General features: G+C 39.7%; 2 protein-coding genes across 2 annotated transcripts in view; one reads left to right on the top strand and one right to left on the bottom strand.

Annotated features, from left to right (window-relative positions):
- Positions 1–3437: 3437 nt before the first annotated feature.
- Positions 3438–15957, bottom strand: LOC139741848 (replication factor C subunit 5-like). Its single transcript, XM_071652427.1, has 10 exons — positions 15803–15957; positions 12628–12692; positions 11789–11925; positions 10961–11114; positions 9835–9994; positions 8782–8863; positions 6745–6874; positions 5948–6025; positions 4632–4686; positions 3438–3729 (listed from the first exon to the last, which is right to left on the bottom strand). The coding sequence occupies exons 1-10, from the start codon at positions 15835–15837 to the stop codon at positions 3633–3635; spliced, it is 993 nt and encodes a 330-aa protein (XP_071508528.1). The 5' UTR covers positions 15838–15957; the 3' UTR covers positions 3438–3632.
- Positions 15958–21515: 5558 nt separating this feature from the next.
- The window catches only part of LOC139742089 (kinase suppressor of Ras 2-like), a 93635-nt gene continuing 92369 nt past the window's right edge, over positions 21516–22781 (top strand). The window contains exon 1 of the mRNA XM_071652655.1: positions 21516–21963. Coding sequence (XP_071508756.1) covers positions 21835–21963 — 129 coding nt within the window. The 5' untranslated portion in view covers positions 21516–21834. The remainder of the gene's footprint in view (positions 21964–22781) is intronic.

The raw sequence follows: 22781 nt of genomic DNA, 5'->3' as shown, positions 1-22781 counted from the left end.
ATGAAAATGACCGTTCTGTCATCCTTATGATACTGTAAAACACGATATTTTCGCGGCATGAAAATTTGTGAATTGGAGCCGACGACCTTTTCACCGCATGAAATTTTCGCGAGTTGCCTCTCACATTCAATGCATATAGTGTAGACAAGAACTTTTATGTGCATTTTAATTTTGCGAATCCTGGCTCTTGCGAAATTCGCGAAATTAAAAGGCACGCGAGCATTCCTTGTTTTACAGTAGACGTAAATGTTGTCAGTACATGTAGAAACGTGACTGATAAAGCCAAATGGGCATGGAATTTCTTGCAGCAATGTGCACAGGGGATAGGGCAAACCTTGAGGAGTGGGGCTGTGAATTTCATAAGAACCCAAGTGTTCTCAAATCTTCTGTGAATGGTGATGATAGAAAACATTTGTATGCTGATAGGTATACAGATACCCAGACAACAGACAAACAGATAACCCGAGAACATAATGTTCCCTGCAATGTTGTGCTGGCATTACATAGAAGAGGAAATCATTTTGTCTTCCCGTGACTAACAAAAGGCAAAATGTAGGTACAGTATTACCAATAATTCACATCCACAACTCACATCATGCTCTCTCTTATCCCCACAGTCTTTCACTCCAGACATTTCTTAAATTCCATTGACACTGCACATCTTGGTAGGACAAACACAGATTAAGACTTTACAAAGAATGCCATAATGCCTCACACTTCCTTTATTTGTCTTTTAATGCTTTATTTTACATATTTACTGAACTATGTACAGTACTTTTTTTTTTGTATCTCCTCTGTATCAAAAGAGAATGTGACAACAAGTCAAAACATTGATTTTGTAATGTTTTTTCAGCAGCCTTACTGACAGAAACATAATTCCACAAAATTTTTAAAGCTGTTGAATACACAATATATTTTGGGGCAAAACATTTTGCGAGTTACAACTAGTTACATAATTTTATAAAAGGCTTAATTTGCGATCGAGAACTACAGTAACAGAGGAAATACCCCCATGAGGTGAATGACCCTGTTGCGACACAAAGGTGCAGCCCCTCTGACTTGAATCCAGAAATAAATCATGAGATACTACCTCAGAGACTCCAACGCCAAGCTGGGAAGCACCTTCTGATCTGGAAATTCTCCCGCCTGAAACCCCTAGCAAACGGGAGACTCCAAGTTGATGTGCGCAAAGCGCACATCTCGAGCGTGAAGCGCTAAGTTCCTTGCGGCAGGGGTCCAGGGCCCGCTTAAGGGCTCTAGGGTTCTAGATGCTCTCTCGTGCTATCTAAGGCTTATTTTTCAACATATAATGGCAAAAAGTAAGAAATCCTTTCCAACGGGAGACACAGAGCCAGGGCAGGAGAAATTAAATCTCAAGCGGGTGAATGGGAGATTTTGCAAAAATGGGCTTTCGGCGAGAGATCTCCCGTCGAAAGCAGGAGAGTTGGAGTCTCTGCTATCTCCACGGAGCACTTGAATGCTCCCGATTTGGCACAGTATGGTAAGATACTGTTTGGTTTGCTTTCGAGCGCTCTAACACTGCTTTAGAATATCGGTGGACTACCAGATTCACAAAAATAAAAACACCATAAAACATATGGCATTGTCAGTATTATGAACATGACAGGACAATGTTTACCAACACAAATGGACTGTAACAATGGTTACCAATTCGGACATAAATATATTCTTTTATAAAGAATGTGATTAATTTGTCTTCTCAGAACTACATGTGGCATATCATTAGAACTAAAATCTGCTTTTCAATAGCACTGGCCACATCAATGATACAACATTTATGTTATAGAAAAAGACCAGATTTCATAGATTTTAGGTAAATAGTAGTTATTTTGTAAAGTGTGTAATACATGAATGAAAGAGGGTAAGGAAAAAAACGTTTCCCAGGAACAAAAACAGGAAATTGTTTGTAGTATTTAGATATATAGCAGGGAATTCATTTTGTTCATGTTCTAGAATCTTCTCTTTCATTCATTTTTCCCCCATTATGGCAACTGTCTCTTGGTGATTTCACAAACCTTAATTTATCATTTAAAAAAAAAATGAGAAAATAAATTTGTTGTCAGTGAAATCAAAGAGGACTGTCTAAAAATGAAAACTTCATGATTGATTGTGTTGATCTGGAAGTTATTCTGATATTTACATAAACAAGGATTCACTTTTTGTTTCTACAGTTAACAAAATATTTGAGAAACATATGTTCTTTGCTGTGTCATAACTTGCATTCATTCCTCAGTAATGCATGTTAAAATTACATTCGTATTATTCTGACATAATTTTTACCACAATGACAAAACATTCATTTTGCTGAATCACACTTTAAATGATCTTCAGTTGTTGTACCGACTGTTATGCAGATCAAAGCTACCATTGAACAGGCACATGCAAATTTTAGAATACTGATATTCCGTTACTAGTCTCTAAATTGCTGTTTCCGCAAAGAAATTCTGCTGAAAACAAGTTGTACAAATCTGCATAGAACAGCATAGTTTCAGAGTGTTATTGCCCATGAATATAGTTACATAGAATATTCAAAGAGCCATACTAAAATGTTGGCACTCAGTGAAGTGTTTCAAAATAGATAGCCTAAATTTCATCCTGAAAACTCCTGAATTGTCTTTACCTTTGTCGGACCAGCAAAAGCTGAACGATTCTACACAGTCTGCAGCAGACTTTGTTTGCTACAACACATACAAACAGGGATACAGGCATTTGTGACAAGCAATGACAAATATCAAAATAGGTCACTATTTGCTAAATAAATGTAGAGCACTGTCATAAAGTTCAAAAAGTTTCCCGACACTATACCACGCCTTCAGACTCAGGTACAGATGAAATCATAATCACAGGGGAAAAACTAATCATAATCTAACCCGCACTTCTTAACCTCTTTTAACTTGAGGCTCAAGTTAGCTCCTATAAATTTTTTTTGGAGGCCTAGCAAGATAAAAAATGAATCTTTATCTTACTTCTGGCTCACCTGCGACAGCTTCGTGGCCCACTGGTTGGAAAGCGCAGGGCGGATCTAAGCCCTTTCAGATCGACACTATTTACCTACTGAACTCACGATGATTCGACAGGACCACTTTCACAAATCATCAGCAATCATATTTCCAGTTGAACTGCAATAGTACCCACTGAAGATCACAAATATGAAGACAAGAATCAACTAGTTTGTGTGTGTGTGTGTGTGTGTGTGTTTGTGTGTGTGTGTGTGCCACCCTGAACAACAATGGAAGTGCAGCAGTGCGCACCCCATCACTTTGGGGTGGGGGGGGGGGGGGGGAGGGGAGCAGGAACAAATTCATCAATGTTTTCATGGAGGGCTTTTTCAGACAATTGTCTCTTTACCACCATTGAACTCCCTGTGGAATGACAAGGGCATGAGAGTAAATTTTGCTTGAATCCTATATCCAGTATCTTAACTAGCATTCCATCATTGGGTCGAGATTTCAGTTCAAAGAATCTCATCAGTATAAGTGTAGCCAGGTGAACTCAATGTTCAATGTCCAATCTGAAAGGGTGTCATTCTCCTATATCCAACCCTTTCACACCTCTGGAAAGGCGTGCCCATCATACACATGCTGAGCTCTTGATAATCTCATTCAGTCAAGCTAGGCCTGTGCTGCCACCATCTCCCTCGCCACCTGGAATGCTGCCACCAGGGAACCCAGCTGCAGTTTTTCGCTGGTCCCTGCAGCCAGTCGATACCTGTGCACGGGAGAGAGAAGAGCAGCAAACAGAAGTGAATAGCGTGCTGAGGAGAATGTCACACTTTTAACACACGTCATCAGTGATCAAATAACCAAAACAAATAATTCACTGCAGGAGAAGACAAATTGGAGATAATATTTTTCCTATAAGTCACACCAGCCTTGTATGCTTAGATCAGAGAGTAAAGTCAATGCATATTTTCAGGCAATTAAATTTTTTCTTTTTTTCACCTACACATTGCATTCTCTGAGGATTTTTACTGTAAAACCAGAAACTTTCACGAATTGGAGCCAACAGCCTTTTTTCGCAGCATGAAATATACCGAATTGCCTCTGGCATTCAATGCTGATTGTGTAGGCGAAACCTTTTGTGTGCATTTTACTTTTACGAATCCCGACTCTTTGCAAAATCCAGAAAAGTTTCATGCCAGCGAAAATTTCTGGTTTCACAGTACTCAAAATGAGGTTCATGGGCGATATGTCACACACATTTCCTGTATTACTTTAACTTATCTGAACAAGTTTTGGAGTCACCATTCAATTTTCTTAATGCAGCAAAAAAAAAAAACGATGATGCAATATTAATGTTCCACAAAACACAATTTCCCTCTCACAACCAGGAAACAGTTGCTGAGATGCAAATGATGACTATGACATTATGACTTTTGCCATTTGACCTGTCAAAACTAAAACACATAAATCACTTTACCCCAGTCTGCTCACATATACAAAGTTCAAAGTGATTAACTTTACCACTATCATTCAACAGTAATTGTAGTCAAGGGAAACAGAGGTCTAGACACAAACAGACAGATGAAATGAAAGATGAACAGCTGCAAAACTTTAAGTCTCCACGACAACCATATTTTCGGACCTACACGTGGGCATCATGGTACTTACTCAGCGTCAGACATCTTGTCGAGAAGGTAGATCCTGACATTCTGGGGGAATTCAACTGAAGACAAAGAGATGAGAAAATGGGGTAAATCTAATATATTTGATTCTTTTCCATTACTTGATAAAATGTTACAGTTCAGAAATGTTGCATCTTAGAGGCAAAGTCAGTAGAGGGAAAATTAACTGGTCAGAGTTCTAACGGAAAGCTGGCTTATGTTGTCAAACATATAACGTGTAATATTCATGCGTCTTTTCTCTGATGAGAAACCATACATATTCCATCTACACAATGTCTATTCACTCAGTAAAAACTTTATTTTTTTTTTTAAATTTCCATTCCACTTCACTTACTCAGTCCAACAAATTCATAGAATAAACAAGGAAAATATATGAAATGTCCTTAAGAAAAAGAGTGAGAAACCACTACTCAACTCTGTACAAAAAAAAAAAAATAATAATAATAAACAGGAAACTGGCATTGATATGTATTATAGGCACAAGGTTTCCAGGAGCGTACCATGGCATCAGTGTGGCACAGAGGGCATTTCCATTGTTTGTATGCAATGAGTTTTCCCTATCTCAGTTGAAACGTACTGGAGTACCCACCCATGAAACCTCCTTCACCTCAAATAACCACTTCTCATAAAATAGTCTCACCTACCCAGAGCCAATCACTGTTCTCTTAGGGGTGCCTTGTCATCATCATCGCTAGGTAACTGTTTTTTGTACATGCATCCAGAGGAACGTGAGTGGGCGAGACAAAACTGTCTATGGATGTATATTCAAGTTGGGATTTGAATCAATGACCTCCTATGTTAGGATTCAGAGTCTTATCCGCTGTACCACGGTGCTCCTACTTCACACTCATTACTGAATACGCCATATATATAGCGAGTCTAATTTTTGGCAAATCGGTACTTCCCAACAATTTCGGAGTTGTTACATTCGCAATCGTGGAGTACAATAGTGAACAGATAAATGTATGCGTGCACGTCACGTTCATGTCGCGATCAGAGTTGATAATATTGTGTTGTTGACTTCACAAACGGCAACCGAATCAGCAACTTCACGAAGACAAAAATCTTGTGAAATATATGGCGTACTGTATAACACAATATTTTCGTGAATTGGAGCCGACAACCTTTTTTGCGGCATGAAATTTTTGCAAGTTGTTTGTGACATTCAATGCGCATAGTGTAGACAAGAACTTTCATGTGCATTTTAATTTCACGAATCTTGGCTCTTGCGAAATTAAAATGCACGCGAACATTCCTTGTTTTACAGTATACAGCATACTCTCTATAACCTTCCAGACTTACTTCTGTGGACGTAGGTGTGGACTTCCAGCAGGATATCTTGTAATGCCAGACCCTTGATTGTCTTCAGGTGGTTGATGTCTGAGAATCGTAGGGTTAGGGAATCTGCAAAATGTAAATTAACTATTCAAATTGATGAAATTCTTGCACTAAGTTGTCTTCATTGCAACTGATTGACAAATTGCCCTACATCGACGTCAATAAGCACTGAATTGAACAGTGTTTTAGTTGTAGCCATGACAAAAGAAATCATGGGCATATATACATGAGCAGGATCTGAACCTTCGTGCACACTTGAAGGATTAGAACCAGCTCAGGCTGTTGGGTGGAAGCTCAGTGGTCTAGCAGATAAAATGCCTGTCCAGTGATCAGGAGGTCGTAAGTTCGAATCATGCTCATGCATGTATGCCCATGATATCTTTTTGTCATGGCTTCTACTAAAACACTGATTAATTCAGGCCTTATTTACGTTGATGTAGGGCAATTTGTCAATCAGTTGCCATGAAAATTAACTAATTTTGCATGATCTGGAACCACCATCATTCCTACAAACTACTGGTATGATCTTCTCAAAAACTGTCATCTATTTATCTTTCAACATACATCACTGTCTGGTTATAACAAAATTTGAATAAAGCAAAAGATAACAGCTGGTCGCAAGGACTTCTTTAAAACAGGAGTCGCCTGTAACACTCCTCTCATTGTCTGTGGAAAACCCTCCAGAACTATCATTTGCTAGAATTATGCGGTCTTCCATCAACTTATGATATTTAGACGTCGACAGACTGAGAAAAGGATACTGTTGAAGGCTGTGGTGAAGTCTTTGTTTAGCATCCAGTCTACGATGCTCTCAATGTCTGACCTCAGAGGGTGGCCAGTGCACGTGTACACATTCTCCTCATTCACATTCTCGTACGCCATTGCTGTGCTCTGGACATTTCACAGTGTGTGCAGACAGTGAGAGAACAGCGTTATCATTAATCACACATGAAACTGCTACAGGATTTATTACATGCATATATCCCATTTACCTAACCACTCAGTAATATAGGCGAAACATCAATCCTTGTTCAAATTGCCTGAAATTGGTAAACACCAGAGGGACACTTTGCACAATGAGCATTCCATTAGAATATAACCACACAAAAAAACAAAAAACAAAAAACCTACCCAAAACACCAATGAAAGTTGTGAATTTTCTCATTTTGAATGCTCTGAAACAGCTATATCCCTCACAAACACATTTTCAAATTAGATGAGGCTAAGACATCGTGGCAGGACAAATGGCAACCTATGCAGGTAAGGGGTGGGTTACAACTGTCTGCGGCTCATCACATCCTTAGTGTAACTAGAAAATACGGCCATCAGACGAGCTACCTGACCAACAACAGGCACAATAACAACACAAATGCAAACACTAATGCAAAACACCACAAGAATGACATCACTGTTGGGGGACAAAGCCTTGTATCTAAAAACTAGATACATCGCTACGGCTACTGATATGCCTCCGCCATAATGCATGGTTCTCCTAATAGGTCTATAGTACAATGTCTTGACAATGTGTGATGACAGTTTCACACAATTGGCAAAATATTAAAATGACAGGTTTGACACAAATGTGCTGAATGTTCACTTTCCTAGAACTAGGTTCAATTGGATGAATGATTAAAATGTCAGAGTGCAGGTATTTGGGGAACTGACGATTTTTACTTGACTTTTGACCCTTTTATAAGTCTATGCATTGAGTAATTTTGAAGGTATTGAGAAAAAGTATAATTTCAGTATCAAATGGGAAAATAGCATTATCTAAACCTGGCCTTTGACCTTTGACCTCACAGTTCCAAAGAGAATCACTGTTAGGTTGAACATGCATAAATATGTAAGTTTCATGATGATACCTTGAGTTACTTTCAAGATATGGAGGAAAAAGTGCAATTTAGCACTTCCACTTGACCTTTTACCTTTTGACCTTTGACCTTTTGGCAAGAAACTTCCCCAAAAATATATATTGGGTAATACATGCCATACATCAAGTTAAAAAAAAAAAAAAAAACCTTCAGGCATATTGCATTTTAAGGAAAGTGGTGATATTTTGAGGAGCTGACCTTGACCTTTGACCCCCTGACCTTTGACCCATGACCCCCAACTTCCCTAGATAATCACTGCCCATCGGTACAAGCATATATACTAAGTTCCATGAAGATACCTTGAACCATTTGTAAGATATGGAGAAAAACATGAAATTTCAATTTTTTTTTCACAAAATAACCTGTGACCTTTGACCTCTGACCCTGTGACCCTAAAATCCACACAAAGTATTATCCCCTAAGGATATACCCTCATACCAAGTTTGATGTAAAACCACCACATGGTTCTTGAGATATCGACAAAAACAAAACGGGACGTACGGACGTACGGACGTACGGACGGACGGACGGACGGACGGACGGACGGACGGACGGACGGACGGACGGACGACCCGAAAACATAATGCCTCCGGCCACTTCGTTGCGGAGGCATAAAAATGTCAAATGTTCACGACGGTAGAAAAACATTATCGTCAAGCACTGTAACAAATGGGATTTAGGCTTCATTTTGGGGGTAAGACAGCTAGGATTTCGATAGGACATCACGTAACTGATTATCTTACATTTAATTAAAGAAAGAAGAGATTTTCATCAAAATCTGAGACACAAGGTTTTGTCACCTCAGCGACAATATTCTTAACAGACATTTTGTCTTTTTTTCTCTCTTCTTTTTTTTTTTGGGGGGGGGGGGGTGGGGGAACATGAAGATCAATCAGTCAATCAATCAAATGCCCTGAAAACACTAACCTGGAGAATGTTGATGACACGCCTCATGTCTCCCTTGGCCAGTGTAATGAGAGCCTTCTTCCCATCTTCCGTCATATCAATGCTGTAGAATGATGATGACACAGAAAATTGTATCAACATTGGATGTAGAAACTTTTTGTAAACCCTACAAGAAATACCACAGCCTCATTTTGATGTCATATTGGCTAAAAAAAAAATAAATTTTTAAATGACACTGAAGAGCCTGTCATGTTATTGTTTTGACAAAAACTATCAGACATACTGACTTTCCATCGCTACATTTATCAGTGTCATCTAAGCCAACTTCACTGTAAGGTAACTCATAAAGCAGTGTACTAAAGAAAATTGTCTCTGTTATTAGCTTTTATCATGAGTATCAATAGATCTTGTGCAACATAGAGTAAACAAAATATGAGGACGTTCATTTCTCACCAGTACCAAATGGTACACAGAGCTACTGTATACGCTGTTATTTTCACGAATGAGGAGGTCATAGACATTTTTGTGAGATGTTGTTTTAGGGACTCGATGCCGACGCTAATGTAAATGCGCTATCACCCAAGCACATCGAGACATTTGAAATTGCTATCCAAGTCTGATTCGCAAAATCGCAAAAATTAAACCCTCGCGAAAATAACAGCTTATACAGTACTGTAAAACATGATATATTTGCGGCATGAATTTTTCGCGCATTGGAGCCGACGGCCTTTTTTACAGCATAAAATTTTCGCCAACTGCCACTGGCATTCAATGCATATAGTGTAGAAAAGAACTTTCATGTGCATTTTAATTTTGCGAATCTTTGCGAAACTAAAATGCACGCGAATCTTTGCACTCGCTAAATCCGCAAGATTAAAATGCACGCAAACATTCCTCGTTTTACAGTATATAAAAATACTCTATGTTCATGATGAAGGAATTACTTACTGCTGCCCGAACATGTCATGTGAATTCCAGAGAGAACTTAAGTTGGATATTGAAGACTACAAAGGGGGTAAGGTGGCTGCTAGTCCTGTAATCATAGCCAGCAACCCCCCACCCCAAGTCTCTTACCCTTCTTCCCTGACGACATACTCCAGCCTTGGGATTATCTGCTGGTTGTCCAGCGGGCCGAACCTGAAGCGAGTGCAGCGAGACTGCAGGGCGGGGATGATCTTGGACAGATAGTTGCAGATGAAGCAGAACCTTGTGTTCTCTGTGAACTTCTCAATGACTGCAGAAGGAAAACAGTTTTGAGAAAGAAGAAAAAAAGGTTAATGCTTCTTAAACAGATGAATAAATGAATAAAATAATATTTGTTCACTGCTATGACTGGTCGATGAGGGAAGATCTCTATCTTTAATCACTGCAGGATTAACACTGAATCGAAAAAAGGATTAGCACATTTCAACACTAATTGAGTAATATCAGGTACATAGCTACTGAGAAGTATGCTTTACAATATAAGTATGTTTTTTTTAAATCTATTTAGTATGCATTTCTTGCACAATTTTTTTCTGTTTAAACCAAAATATTAATTTTGCCTTCAAAGATATACTGTTCACTGCGCATCAGAATGTCTTGACGGTTTGCAGAGGTTGACAGTTCTGCAGATATGAAAATTAGCTGAAAGCAGGATACTGACATTTTTATTTGGCTTATTTTGTTTGACATTTCATTGAGATGTTTCTTTACAATAAAGAACTTTGTTGAAGGCAATTCTGTTTCCTTTGCATCAATGATGCAACCCACGGCATATACTGTATTTCCTGTCTTAAGTTTCAGCAATTCTTCAATACAGTGAGAAGTTCCACATTTTGAGACTGGGGGACTCGCATGAACAAAATAAACTTTCAAACATTTGGTTGAAGTGGTTAATTTCCAGAATATTAACATTGTGGTCATACTCAGGGAAGAAAAAGTTGAGTTTTTTTTTTTGTCTTTCAGCATTATTCTTGTCTTTCTGTGTGTATGAAAAAATGCAGCATCACTCACAGTAAAAGTCAACTTCAACAACTAGGGTAAAATCAAACAGACAGAGCAGAAAAAGTTTCATAAAAACTGATGTGAAATATGAAAATGAGTAATCTTTAAAATGGAAACAGTTTATTTTGATATCACTCTAATCATTAAAGTTCACTCTGACATGAAGGGGCATTGCACTCTGAGGAGACCAATTTCCAGGAAAATTCTAACAGACCTCTCCGGAGAGCATTCTGAGCGTCGTGGGTCATCGCATCCGCCTCGTCCAGGATGACGAGCTTGAAGCCGGACCGGAAGATGGTCCTGGTGCTGGCAAAGTTGAGAATGGTGCCTCGCACGATGCCGATACCCCTGTCGTCCGATGCATTCAGCTGTATATGGCATCAGATTGTTGGAATGATAAGATGGACAATCAACATCTTGGCAAACACACTTCCAAAATGATTAGTTTACAACAAAGTCATGAATCCACAGCAAATCATAATGCTGCCTCAATACCTGGACTGCAGACAACAGCACCTGTCAGATGACAATCCAACTGATAAATTTCAAGCAGAAATTGTTATGGAATTCTATTTCTGTTAAGTCATCACCATACTGTTACTGCAAAATTGAATGATGCCACAAATTAATTTTGAAAACACCTGGTAGATGTTGAACTGCGTATTTACATGCATATTTTTGTCAGTGCAAATCTTAAAGTATAAATAGCTTTGCAAATGTTTGTCTGTGGTATGCAATACAGCTTAGTTGAAAACTCTTGAAGCAGTGTAAAGAAACACACTGACTTGCAGGGCGCAGGGCTCAACACTAACTTTTTTCTCTGGTCTAAAGTCTTTATATCTGAAATTTTAATTGTCCCAAATAAAAGGAAATACAACAATCCATTTCAAATTTTAAGTGCCCAATTGGGCCACCAAAATATTTTTTTTTTTAAATTTGGCGGCCGACATCAATTTTTAGTGGCCCCCGGCCACCACTAATGTCAGGCCCTGTGAATTTAGTGTGGTTATAAGCACAGAGTTACTGTGTGGTTGCTACATACCTCAAGAACCATTGAGTTGAACTCCTTGGGCGAATACAGCTGCTTAGCCACAGCCAGGATAGTGGAGGTCTTTCCGGTCCCCGGTGGTCCATAGAATAAGAGATGCGGCAAGCGGTCCTCCTTGATGAACCTCTGGACTGAAAAAAAAAAAAACAAGAAGGTGAGAGAAACCAAATGAAAGCTTGCCCTTTAGAGACCAGGGTGAAAAACCAGGTGGAAAATGAATTGAATTTCTTTTATAGTTAGACGGACGACTCCTTAGTAAAGCATGCAGGACCATACAGCTCATATTTTTTTCAAACTGGGAAAAAACCTTGCAAATTTCAGTAGTTTTAAATGCAAACAGTGGAAAACTGATCTGAAGGATATATAATATAAATAAAAAGTGAGCAAAGAAAATGTTCTAAATATTAGTTTCTCAACAGTTTCCCTTTGCTTGCATCTATTACATGTACATATATTCAAAAGTGCACCCCTTTGGTGATCCCATTCATCACCAAGGTGATTACCATCCTCAGGGTATATGTCAGGTTTATGTATGAAGCTTCTAATCACAAGAGCATTGATAATTAACATGTTTCTGGGAAGAACAATGTACTGGGGCTTTCCATAGCTCAGACGATAAGAGCACGGATCGAGCAATCCGGAGGTCCCAGGTTCAAATCTCGATGGAATCCCATTTTCTTTGCTCCTTATTCACTTACATTTCATTAGCAGCACATTTCACAAACTGGAATTCACATTCACAAACTGGAATGTTGCCATCTTTGTGATGCCTGAAAGAACTGAAGCATATTTCCACCTCTACAAAACCAGAAATACATCAATTTCTTACTTACTTGTTGTGATGATCTCTCTGTGAGAGATGAGGTCATCTAGAGAATTCGGTCGGTATTTCTCAACCCTTTGAAAACAAGAAGGAAATATAGTTTGTTTGATAGATACTTTATTTTCTGCAAATCAATATACATTGTACATAAACTGAATAATCGTGAACATGGGAAATATACAAAGTATATTTGAAACAGAGTCGTTTGACTTGCATAAACAATGATATAAAAGGAAATTAATGATATTACAGTATGCATGTCTATGCAGCTGGGATTACAATAACAATATTATATTTAGGAAATGATAATGCAGAGGGCCGCCATTGTAAGCATTGCTTGAAAAGATGGCCGGCCCGAGGAAAAGGTAGGTAGGTAAATTGGTAAACAATACAAATTCTGCTGCGAGGATAGCAGGGGAAAATAAACTCTGATGTGTGAAGGTGGTGAATGTGCGTGCGAGTGCTTGAGAGTGCACAGGGGCAGATAGGCTGGGATTTGGAATGATAAAATTGGTTTGCTGGAAGAGGGAATGACTTACGATGTTGCTACTATCGGGAGACCAACATAAGTCATATAAATTATTCGGGCTTAATTCGTATTTGAAGTATACTGTGATAAAATATGCTTCTTTAAGTTTGCTTTGAATGAAAACAAGGAGGCACACTGTTTCAACTCTTCAGGAAGAGTGTTCCATGTATCCGGACCGTGATGTCTAATCGACTTTTGAGCAATAGTTAATGTTGCACTGTTGCTTGCCTTACACACAGGGGTTAAAGGAAGTTGGCAAATTGGCATTAAACATTTTGGTAGCTTATAGCTAGTATTACTTATAACCCTGATCCTACTTCAGATTTTCTACCACAAACCAGAGATCAACCAAGAAGTTCCAATTTGATAATGTTTATTCCTAGAATTAAAAAAACAAAACAAAAAAACAGTGACTTACACAAACATAAGACAAAAATTAGTCTCTGTTGTGATGTTAATAAATAGAGGTCTATATCATTGAAGCTCCCGGGAAGCTACGAGTGTACACAGGCTAAGGCCCAAGTTTGGCCGAGTCTGAGAAAGCCCTGGAAATACAAGAAGCTGAAAATGTACTCTCATCCTACATGCAGAGGCCATGTAAAAGAAAAAAAAAGAAAAAAAGACAGTAGTCTTTCATCCAGATTTCCGACAAAGATGACGTGAAAGGTCCTTACTATTTGATACCTAGGTCTTCATTATTGCCGACAATGGTCTTACTAGAGCTAGAGCCTAGAGGTCTATCTGATATTAAAGTAAACCTACGTTGCTGCCTACAGCGCAGCAAGGCACTAGTGTAGAATCATGCTGCCTCATGATTCATAGAATTTAACTAGATATACAGTAGATCTATGCACAGCCCAGTCGCTGTATTTCACAGGGTCTGGTCGGGCTACATAGAGTATTATTACCCGTACCATGCATCTGAGCTGTGGTTCTATGAAATTGTATTCCCCTCGTATTACACCCGTGATTGCGCGCCAGCAGGGAGAAGAGGGGTAAATTTCTCATATTCCCCTTTTTGGCAAACGCCGAGGGGAATAAAGCATCCGGGCACTTGAGCTCCCAGTCAGGAAAATTTGCTGTTGATGACAGTAAATTTCTCGCGGACTGGTTTTGCGACAAAGGGCAAATTCCCATAAGTTAACACGTAAAACTAAAGGACGATCGCTGTTACTGTGTGAGCTGGCTGTTTCTACGCTCGCCACATACCTGAGTTCGCGACAGAGGGCAAATTCCCATAGATTAACACGTAAAAATAGAGGACAATCCCGGCGCCTGTGTGAGTTCACTGTTATACGCGTGCCGCGTACCGTGAGCTAGCAACTTCCCAATTCACGGCAATAATTTTTCCACTCGGCGCCAGCTAGAGCTCTTACTTCACTTCATTGCCCGCTACATCAAGGGGATGTAGCGCGCAATGTGGTGCAGTAAGAGCTCTACCTCGTGTCGAGTGGAAAATTACAGTGATTTGGGAAGTAGTTGTACAAAGTTTGAATTGTAATGATTTAATTTACTCCTCAAGATGACTGAAATGGGTCATAACAATGATATGGACTGTCTACTTTCGGGGGATACGACATTAATTGCCCTCACTAGAATTGTATTGCCCTCATCTTCGACTCGGGCCATACAATTCTAGTTCAGGCAATAAATGTCATATCCCCTCAAGGCCAGTCCATATTATATTACTAGTAATTATTAAATGGGTTAGTCAAATACCGGTTAGTGATTGGCTAAACACAGTCACGTGATGGGGGCACATTGGCTATGTTTGCCCATGGGCAGAACATTTTTGTAATGTTCTCCCATGGGAAAACATTTTCACATAACAAATGACAAACGATACCAATCGATTGATCATATTTTTCACGCAATCGATAGGATAAATATGCCTATTCCATACAATTTGAAAAAACAGATGACCGATTATTGTAAATGCGTACGAAACTGTGATTTGAAGCTTTATGAAGGACCCGCGCACAGTGAATTTTGGCTCTGCGCGAGCAATCGAGTGCGTTGTGCTGGTGCAGTGGTGGTTGACATTGCAAACATGGCTTGGGTACTGTAAAAGTGGATATTTTCGTGCAACTTATTTTTCGCGCTTGGCCGGGTGAGAAGAGTTTCGCGTGTTTTCAATTCCGCAGAATCGAGACATCACGCACACACACACGAACACATGGCAAGCAAAAATATTCGCGTGCTTTTATTTTCGTGCTAGTTTCTGGTTGCGCGAAATGCGCGAAAATTTCAACACCGCAAAAATTTCCACTTTTACAGTATTTGAACCCAGGCATATAACATAACAGATGACTTTTGTTGTTGGGAATCCGGGAACATGTACGCGTTACGGTACCAAACATTCCACCGGGCACCCTCATGGGCTCAGGGTTTGAAATGCAATTTCGGGAGGCTATAAGTCCCTCAATAGCATTTCAAACCCTTCGGGTGGAACATTCGGTATGTTCCCTCCCCCGCAAGTCATCATCTACTACTATTAGTATATAAATAATGCAGTATGTGTAGAACAACAAAGTGCCCTAGTCCCATGCTCGGTTCCCGCTGTTAGTTAAAAATAGATACCACGTTCGTTTGTCAACATAATTACGATAAACATCCCCAATTACCGATACATCAATTACAGCTGCCTTCAACTTACCAGGGAAGATTTTTGTTGGCGTTATCCCTACTCATTTTAATTGTACTGATCGCCCTGCTCTTTCTCGCAAAAATAGTCTCCCACTTGTCACTTGAAATAACGTCGGATGTCAACCTTCGGAAAGCAGAGCAAGGGCAAGGCGCTAGGATCGCGGCAAGGATCAGACACTGGTGGTATGTACGTTCGCTACCCGGTGAGGCAGGGGTACAGTACCGGGCCGAGAGTGGTGGGTATGGTTGAGTCTGCGGACAGCTCACAGCGAGATACGGGCTGGGGGATGTACACATACACATGGTATGAACTTCGCGCGAATCTTTAGTATGACGGATGAAGCCATTTTTAAAGAGGGGTAACTATATAAAATGTTGTAGCTTCTTGTTGTATTTAAAGTACATCCTAAGTAATATCAAAATAGATTTGAAGGAATAAGATATCAAAAAATTATGAAATTTATGTTGATGTATGGATTTTGTGAATTGAATCATCTCGAACGAAATATGTATGTTCTACACATCTCTATGAGTGCCTCTGATTCGCAATGCATCTTTCCATAAAGAGCAAGAGCGCGCGCTCAAATAAATTGCTTTTCAGAACAAGGCGGATAAGAGTATGGCAAGCCATTTGCTCAATAATTCCTAAAACTGAGTTTATCGCCGATAAAGTTTATCAGTCGATAAACTTAAAGGACAAGTTCACCTTCATAGACATGTGGATTGAGTGAATGCAGCAATATTAGTAGAACACATCAGGGAAAGTTTGGGGAAAATCCGACAATCCGTTCAAAAGTTATGAATTTTTAAAGTTTCTGCTCAGTCATGGCTGGATGAAAAGACTACTATAGCTTGAGATGTCAATTAATGTGTACAACGATATAAAGAAAGAATAAAGGAAATTCAACATATTTCCATTTTTCTTGCATAACAAAAGAACACTCGACTTCTCTCTTTCAGAAGGCAGGAGGAATGGTATTACCCTTAACATACGTCAGTAACAAGTCAAAGGAATGTGTACTTTATTCATGAAGTAAAGTTTTGTGAAATTCTCTTTTTGTTTTCCTTATATCGTTGGACGCATGTGACATCATACACTGTAGTAGTCTTCTCATCCAGCAGTGATTGGGCAGATACTTCAAAAATTCCTAACTTTTGAATAGATTGTCCGATTTTCCTCAAACTTTCACTGATGTGTTCTACAAATATTGCTGCATTCGCTCAATCCTTACGTAGGCCTACATGAAGGTGGACTTGTCCTTTAAATTTTCTAGAGAAACTCTGTTTATAGAGTGAAAAACTAGATTCATCACGATTAACTTAGTTTTTCATTTGATAAACAGAGTTTGTGTTTTTTTTGCTAAACAAGCAGAGTTTCTTGATAAATCTAGTTTTTCGCTTGATAAACTTGGTTTTTAAAACTCTTTTATCGAGTGGAAAACTAGATTCATCACGATTAACATAGTTTTTCACTAGATAAGCAGAGTTTCTTGATAAACCTAGTTTTTCGCTCGATGAACAGAGTTCATTGATAAACTAGGTATTTTGCTCGATGAAAAGGGCTTTTCAATATTAAAACTGAGTTTATTGAAAAACAAGTTTAATGATAATCATAATTTTTTTCAGCTTTGAGGAAAGGGGGCTCCTGTACGGAATTAGCAGGATCAGGACATGGAGCTCAGCTACTTGCAAACTTGTGACTAGTCGCGACACCAAACATTCCATGTGGAATCATTCTTAAGTGCACTTTGTCCGTGTAGGCCTATACATGAAAATGTTGGATGCAGTAAATCCTCACTGGCTCAGTCTCATAAACAAATTACGGGAAGTGAAATATGTCCTCTTTTTTTTTACAGAATTATGTTGAATCTTTATTGATAAACTTAATTCATTGCTTGATAAAGGCCGCATTTATAAGGTCTTTTTTCTGGCTAGAAACAGCGTTTCAAGCCTCAGCACTTTTCAAAAAAAGTGTTTCTAGCAAGAAAAAAAAACCAATCTTATAAACACTAACTTATTGTAAATTTAAGCAGTGTTTTGAAACACACAAATTACCAGTGTTTGAAAACAGTGTTTCTCTACAACCAGCGTTTTGAAAATCTCATTAACACATTAGTCTACTCAAACTTGCCTCACGCAGAATGTGCTTCCGGGTCAGCCAAAAGCGGCAAGCCACAATATGCGATATTATATGCAAGGCAATGCACTGTCCAGTCGTCCTCGTGCATGCTGCAATGGGTATTAGTCATTCACCATCACGACCAGCATCATTAATCACTGAATGGACATCATAAAAATACACATGTCTTGAATTATCGCCCTGTGGGGCTGGACAATGACACATGCACAGTCAAATAGTCTTCAACTCAGCTAGCTAGTAATAATATATTAATAAGGTCTCATTTATCCAGGGTAGCCTCTTCAGCGTTGCGACTGCTCTACCAGAGGGCCCTGCCATTATTATTACCCCAGCGTTGCCAGGTACCCATTTATACAGCTGGGTCGAGAGGAACATGGTGGGTAAAAACATCTTGTCCAAGGACGTAAGCACTGGGCGGGACTCGAACTCGGGTCCTCCGATTGGGAGTCAGGAGTCTTGTCCATATGCCACAGTGCCCCCAGCTCATGGTGCTCAGTTCGATATCGTGATCGAAAAGCGTGCGCCCTGTTTGACCTTTTGCGAACAAACTGCACAGAATGAGCTGTGCAATGGCACAGTCCGAGAGAGCCCCAACCACAGAACTCTTATTCTGTGGCCCCAACACGCTCGGGGGAAACGTCTCATAAACGCTGATATTGTACTAATGAATGCTGTTCTGACAAAATCTTCTTTCTTATCAGTGTTCCAAATCAGTACGTGTTTCAAAAGTGTGATTATCGACACGCAAAAGCTTATGAACGCGGCCTAACACAGTGGGTTTTCTCGAAAAACTTTAGTTTATCGGCGATAAACTAAATTTCGAAATTATTGGGCAAATGGCGCGCCATAAATGCAGACACCTCTACACACATACACCGTATATAGTACACACACACACACACACACACATACCCACACGCACACACACACACACTACAGCGGTGATGTTCGAACTACAATGTACTATAGTGCGTATCAAAAAAAAAAAAAAAGAATAAGAAAAAAAAAGGTAACCCAAATTTTGTAGGGCTACCATTTCATAATTGTCAGCTCTGGAGAGTGCAAATTTGATTGTGTGGAAGGGAGAACTCTTCCTCTTTTCATTGATACCTAATTATGTTGACAAATGTCATGCATGACTGAGCACATGAACTTTAAAGACAATAACTAACCACCCGAATAACGATAAATTGCACTTTTCCAAGTTCGAGTGTTATCGTGAAGGAAGAATGTGTCTCACTGAATGGATGGGATCTGTCAATGAAAGTGGTCAAATTATCTGGCCAGCCTGCGTGACTGCAGGTTTGTGTTTAGGGTTTCTTATAACCTTTTATGGTCCATAACCTCGAACATGGCCACTGTTGTTGATAACTTGGTCACTTCCACAAATGCTAACCCGTTATTCATTTCCTTTCTTCATATTCAAGACATGGTTTGTTGCAGCGAGCTATGTGTTGAATATGAACAGAGAAAAATGGACTGTGTTAGTTGGTCTAAGCTTATATTAGTGGAAGTGACCGTGTTATCAGGCCGATGGCCATCTTAACCCTAAAAGGGCGGGTTGAATCAACTCCCCCCCCCCCCCGACATTTTTCGCGACTATTCCGCCACGCGAAATTTTTTGACCGCGCCATTCGCTGACTTTTTACTTTCAAGTCTCGCGCAACTTTTAACACCATTTTTTCTAAAGTCGTGCATACCGTTACGACGCTGCATGTCCTTTTATACATGCCTTGTGAGACCGAAAATGGCTCAAAAACGTGATTTTGTGTATATAGTCTATGCAAATGGAGTTCTCACCTTATTCATAAAGATATGATTTTTCACTTTCATAGGCTGAAATCAATCAATTTCAGCATGATTATTCTTGAAGTAGGTTCTGTCATAAATTTCGCGAAAAAAAAGATAAAACAAAAGTCGAAAAACAGAGAAATACATAAGAAATTCATAAAACAATAAAATACATAAGAAATTAATTTTGATACCAGATTTTTTTCAAGTACATTGTTTGGAATGCTGCAAAGAATGTTATCACCCAAAATTAGGATTCTAGGAGCTTTACTTTCTGATTTAGAGCAAAATGTATGATTTTATGCATATACAGGGTATTAGCATAATTAATTGATATGATTAAGATTTTTTTTTTTTTTTTGGGGGGGGGGGGGGGGGGAGGGTTGATCCCCCGGCCACAGAACACGCCAAAAAGGCCTGGTTATGCAGGGCCGGCGGAGCGTTTTCAAAAATGGGGGGAGGGGGGGCACTTCCGGGTTTCATGAGCTAACAAGCAAAAAACAAACAAAACAAACAAACAAACAAACAAACAAAGGCCTTAGCGCCCTTGCTATATTACTCTTTCGCTCTTTTCCTTACTTTATCCCTCTGTTGTTCCTCATCTTGTTTGATGTTGCCTCCCTATTCATAATTTTCCTTCAATGGTTGCCCCTTGGTCCTCAGGATAATTACCACCCGGTACTGACCCTCCTCTGCCTTTTGTCTGTCCACCCTTCTGCTTTAATCCCCTTCCCTTTACTGAGTACTTGTTTGGCTCACAGAACTCGTCCGGTACCAACGGTGGGGCTAAGGCTCCCCCTCCCCCCTTAGCCCCACCGTTGGTACGGGACTAAGCAAAAATTTGCAAGTGTAAAAAGCCCTTTACACTCTTGTAGAGTTCTGTGGTTGGGCTCCTTGCCCATGACCTCCTACCCTCTCCTTTTGTTTTCTTTGTTTTGTGTCCCTAGCCTGTCCCTGACTAGACTGTTCTTGTTGTGTGAAGTCCATATTGTATGTATATATTGTACATAGTTTTCAGGCTGAATTTTCCAGTCTTGTGTATCTGGTGTTTTTTCGTTTTTTGTTTTGTATCTGTAAATAGGAGTTTCTGCAATTTACAAGCTTTGCTTCTCAGCAGGACTCCTATCTTTTCCACCTCATGTACTAGTATACAAATATATGTTAACTCATTTTAGCTATCTGTCATGTTTGTGTAATCATTGATTTCTTGTCTTCACCCAATACCGAGGTATTACAATTTCTGTAATTTGTTTTCTTGGTGGAATTGAACAAATAAATTGAATTGAATTGAATTGAATTGATCTCATCCATTCAGAGAGACATTCATTGTTCCCTCGTGTGACACTCGAACTTGGTAAAGTGCAATTTGTCATGTGCTCAGTCATGTGTGACATTATTTTGTCAACATAATTAGGTATCAATGGAAAGAGGAAGAGTTCTCCTTTCCTTACAACTAAAATTGCACTCTCCAGAGGTTTTAGTCATGAAATGGTAGCCCTCCAAAGTTGGATTATCTTTTTTTTATACGCCCTGTAGTACTGTACAAATGATTCACACTTTTGTTACTTGGGATGACACCCACGCATGACGATGAGTCGGTGTGGCTCGATCTTTACATTGTACTACTTGCGTTACAAGCTGGCGCTATGCATGCAGGTCGGAGCCGTCGTACACTGGCGAACAAACGGTGATGCACTGTGTGTGCGATGCGATGTTTGGGATTGGTAATACAGTTTAGGTTGGTGCACAGCGCCTGCACACACTGCGGTACTGACTGGCAACGTATCTTTTCACGACACTGCACTAACCACACACTCGCGATCGCAGCTACTACCGCTCCATTATCTACGCGCAGCCTGCTAGCGCTAGCGGATAGCCAGATCAGCAGCGCAAGTGTGTGAGGTGCATCGACTATCCATAGCCTATGAATGACATGTTGCTGGCTGTGCAGACATCAGCCACCTTTTTATCTTCGGAGTGAATATAAAAGCGGTATGATGGCTTGCGATGTGTAATCATTGGACTTCTACTATGTTCGTTTTCTCCATCGGCATACATGTGGCTTAATTGGATATCTTACTGCCCAATCGCTCACTTTTGAGGAATTTATAATGTCTACGGAGTGCCTAAAGGCCCTGGAAGATATCCAGTCCGTCATAGATGGGCGAATCGACTATTTGAATGGCCTACGAAAACTCCCTTCAAGCGACCTCACGCAGAGTGAAATGAGTCAAGTCGAAGTAAGTCAGTGTGTGTAGTTATAAATGATCTGACTTGTCTGGTTGTATCTTAAAGGCTGTGTGAATTGTGATATTTTAGTTGTCGGCAGCACAATATGGCTGCAAGATGGACAAGGTATTCACGCATCTTTCCAGGATCCAAGAAGAGCACGTAATTAAGCCAAGAAATACCGTATGCTTGTGTGATCTTGTCACGGGACCTTTCATGACCTTTCCAATTTCTCTCATGAGAACCCCACTTTTTACCAGTGGTAGGCTGTGGATCCGGTGTGTGTTGCTTGCATGTTGTCACCATCTACTGTATTTGGTTAGAGTAGGATGAAGCGTGTGCCGTGTTGGTAATGAATGCTGGTATTGTCACTGATTTTGGATGAGGTTTAGATGTATGGAAGTCAATAGTAATCATATTCATAGATGGTTAGTCTTGATGTGCAAACTTTGGGTTATGTGAAGTTACTGTGCAGAAAAAACAAAAACAAAAAAAGTGTGAAAAAGTATTTGAAGGTCTCCTGAATGAAAATTATGACAGTAGGCCTGGTGCCTATAATGTAAGGTCACAAATACATGCTCTTCTTTGAGGTACAGCCATACATTGTACATGCATCTTTTTTCACCATCCTGCCACACGCGTGTGACTGTAGCTGTAGAGTCTATGATGTATTCATGGCCCAAGCAAGTGGCTGGATTGGGATGAAGCCACATCAGTGCACAATATAGGCCTAGTCTAGAGTTCTACATCACACACCACCATCACCCAGGGAGATGATTAAACTTTACTCCTCCCTGCGTCACCAAGAAAATAACTTCATTTTTCACAC

The sequence above is a fragment of the Diadema antillarum genome, unplaced genomic scaffold (genome assembly GCF_040938485.1).
Source record: "Diadema antillarum isolate AM-2024a unplaced genomic scaffold, OU_Dant_1.0 scf00000032, whole genome shotgun sequence".
NCBI classification, from domain to species: domain Eukaryota; kingdom Metazoa; phylum Echinodermata; class Echinoidea; order Diadematoida; family Diadematidae; genus Diadema; species Diadema antillarum.
Note: the sequence above shows the minus strand (reverse complement) of the source record. Positions and strands in the feature narration are given on the sequence as shown.

Coding starts and splice junctions, on each gene's coding strand:
- LOC139741848 (XM_071652427.1), bottom strand. CDS start 15,837: ATGAGTAGGGATAACGCCAACAAAAATCTTCCCTG. Junction 11,926..12,627: donor CAGAGAGATCATCACAACAA/GTAAGTAAGAAA, acceptor TTTTTTTTTCAG/TCCAGAGGTTCATCAAGGAG. Junction 6,026..6,744: donor CTTCACCACAGCCTTCAACA/GTATCCTTTTCT, acceptor TACGATTCTCAG/ACATCAACCACCTGAAGACA.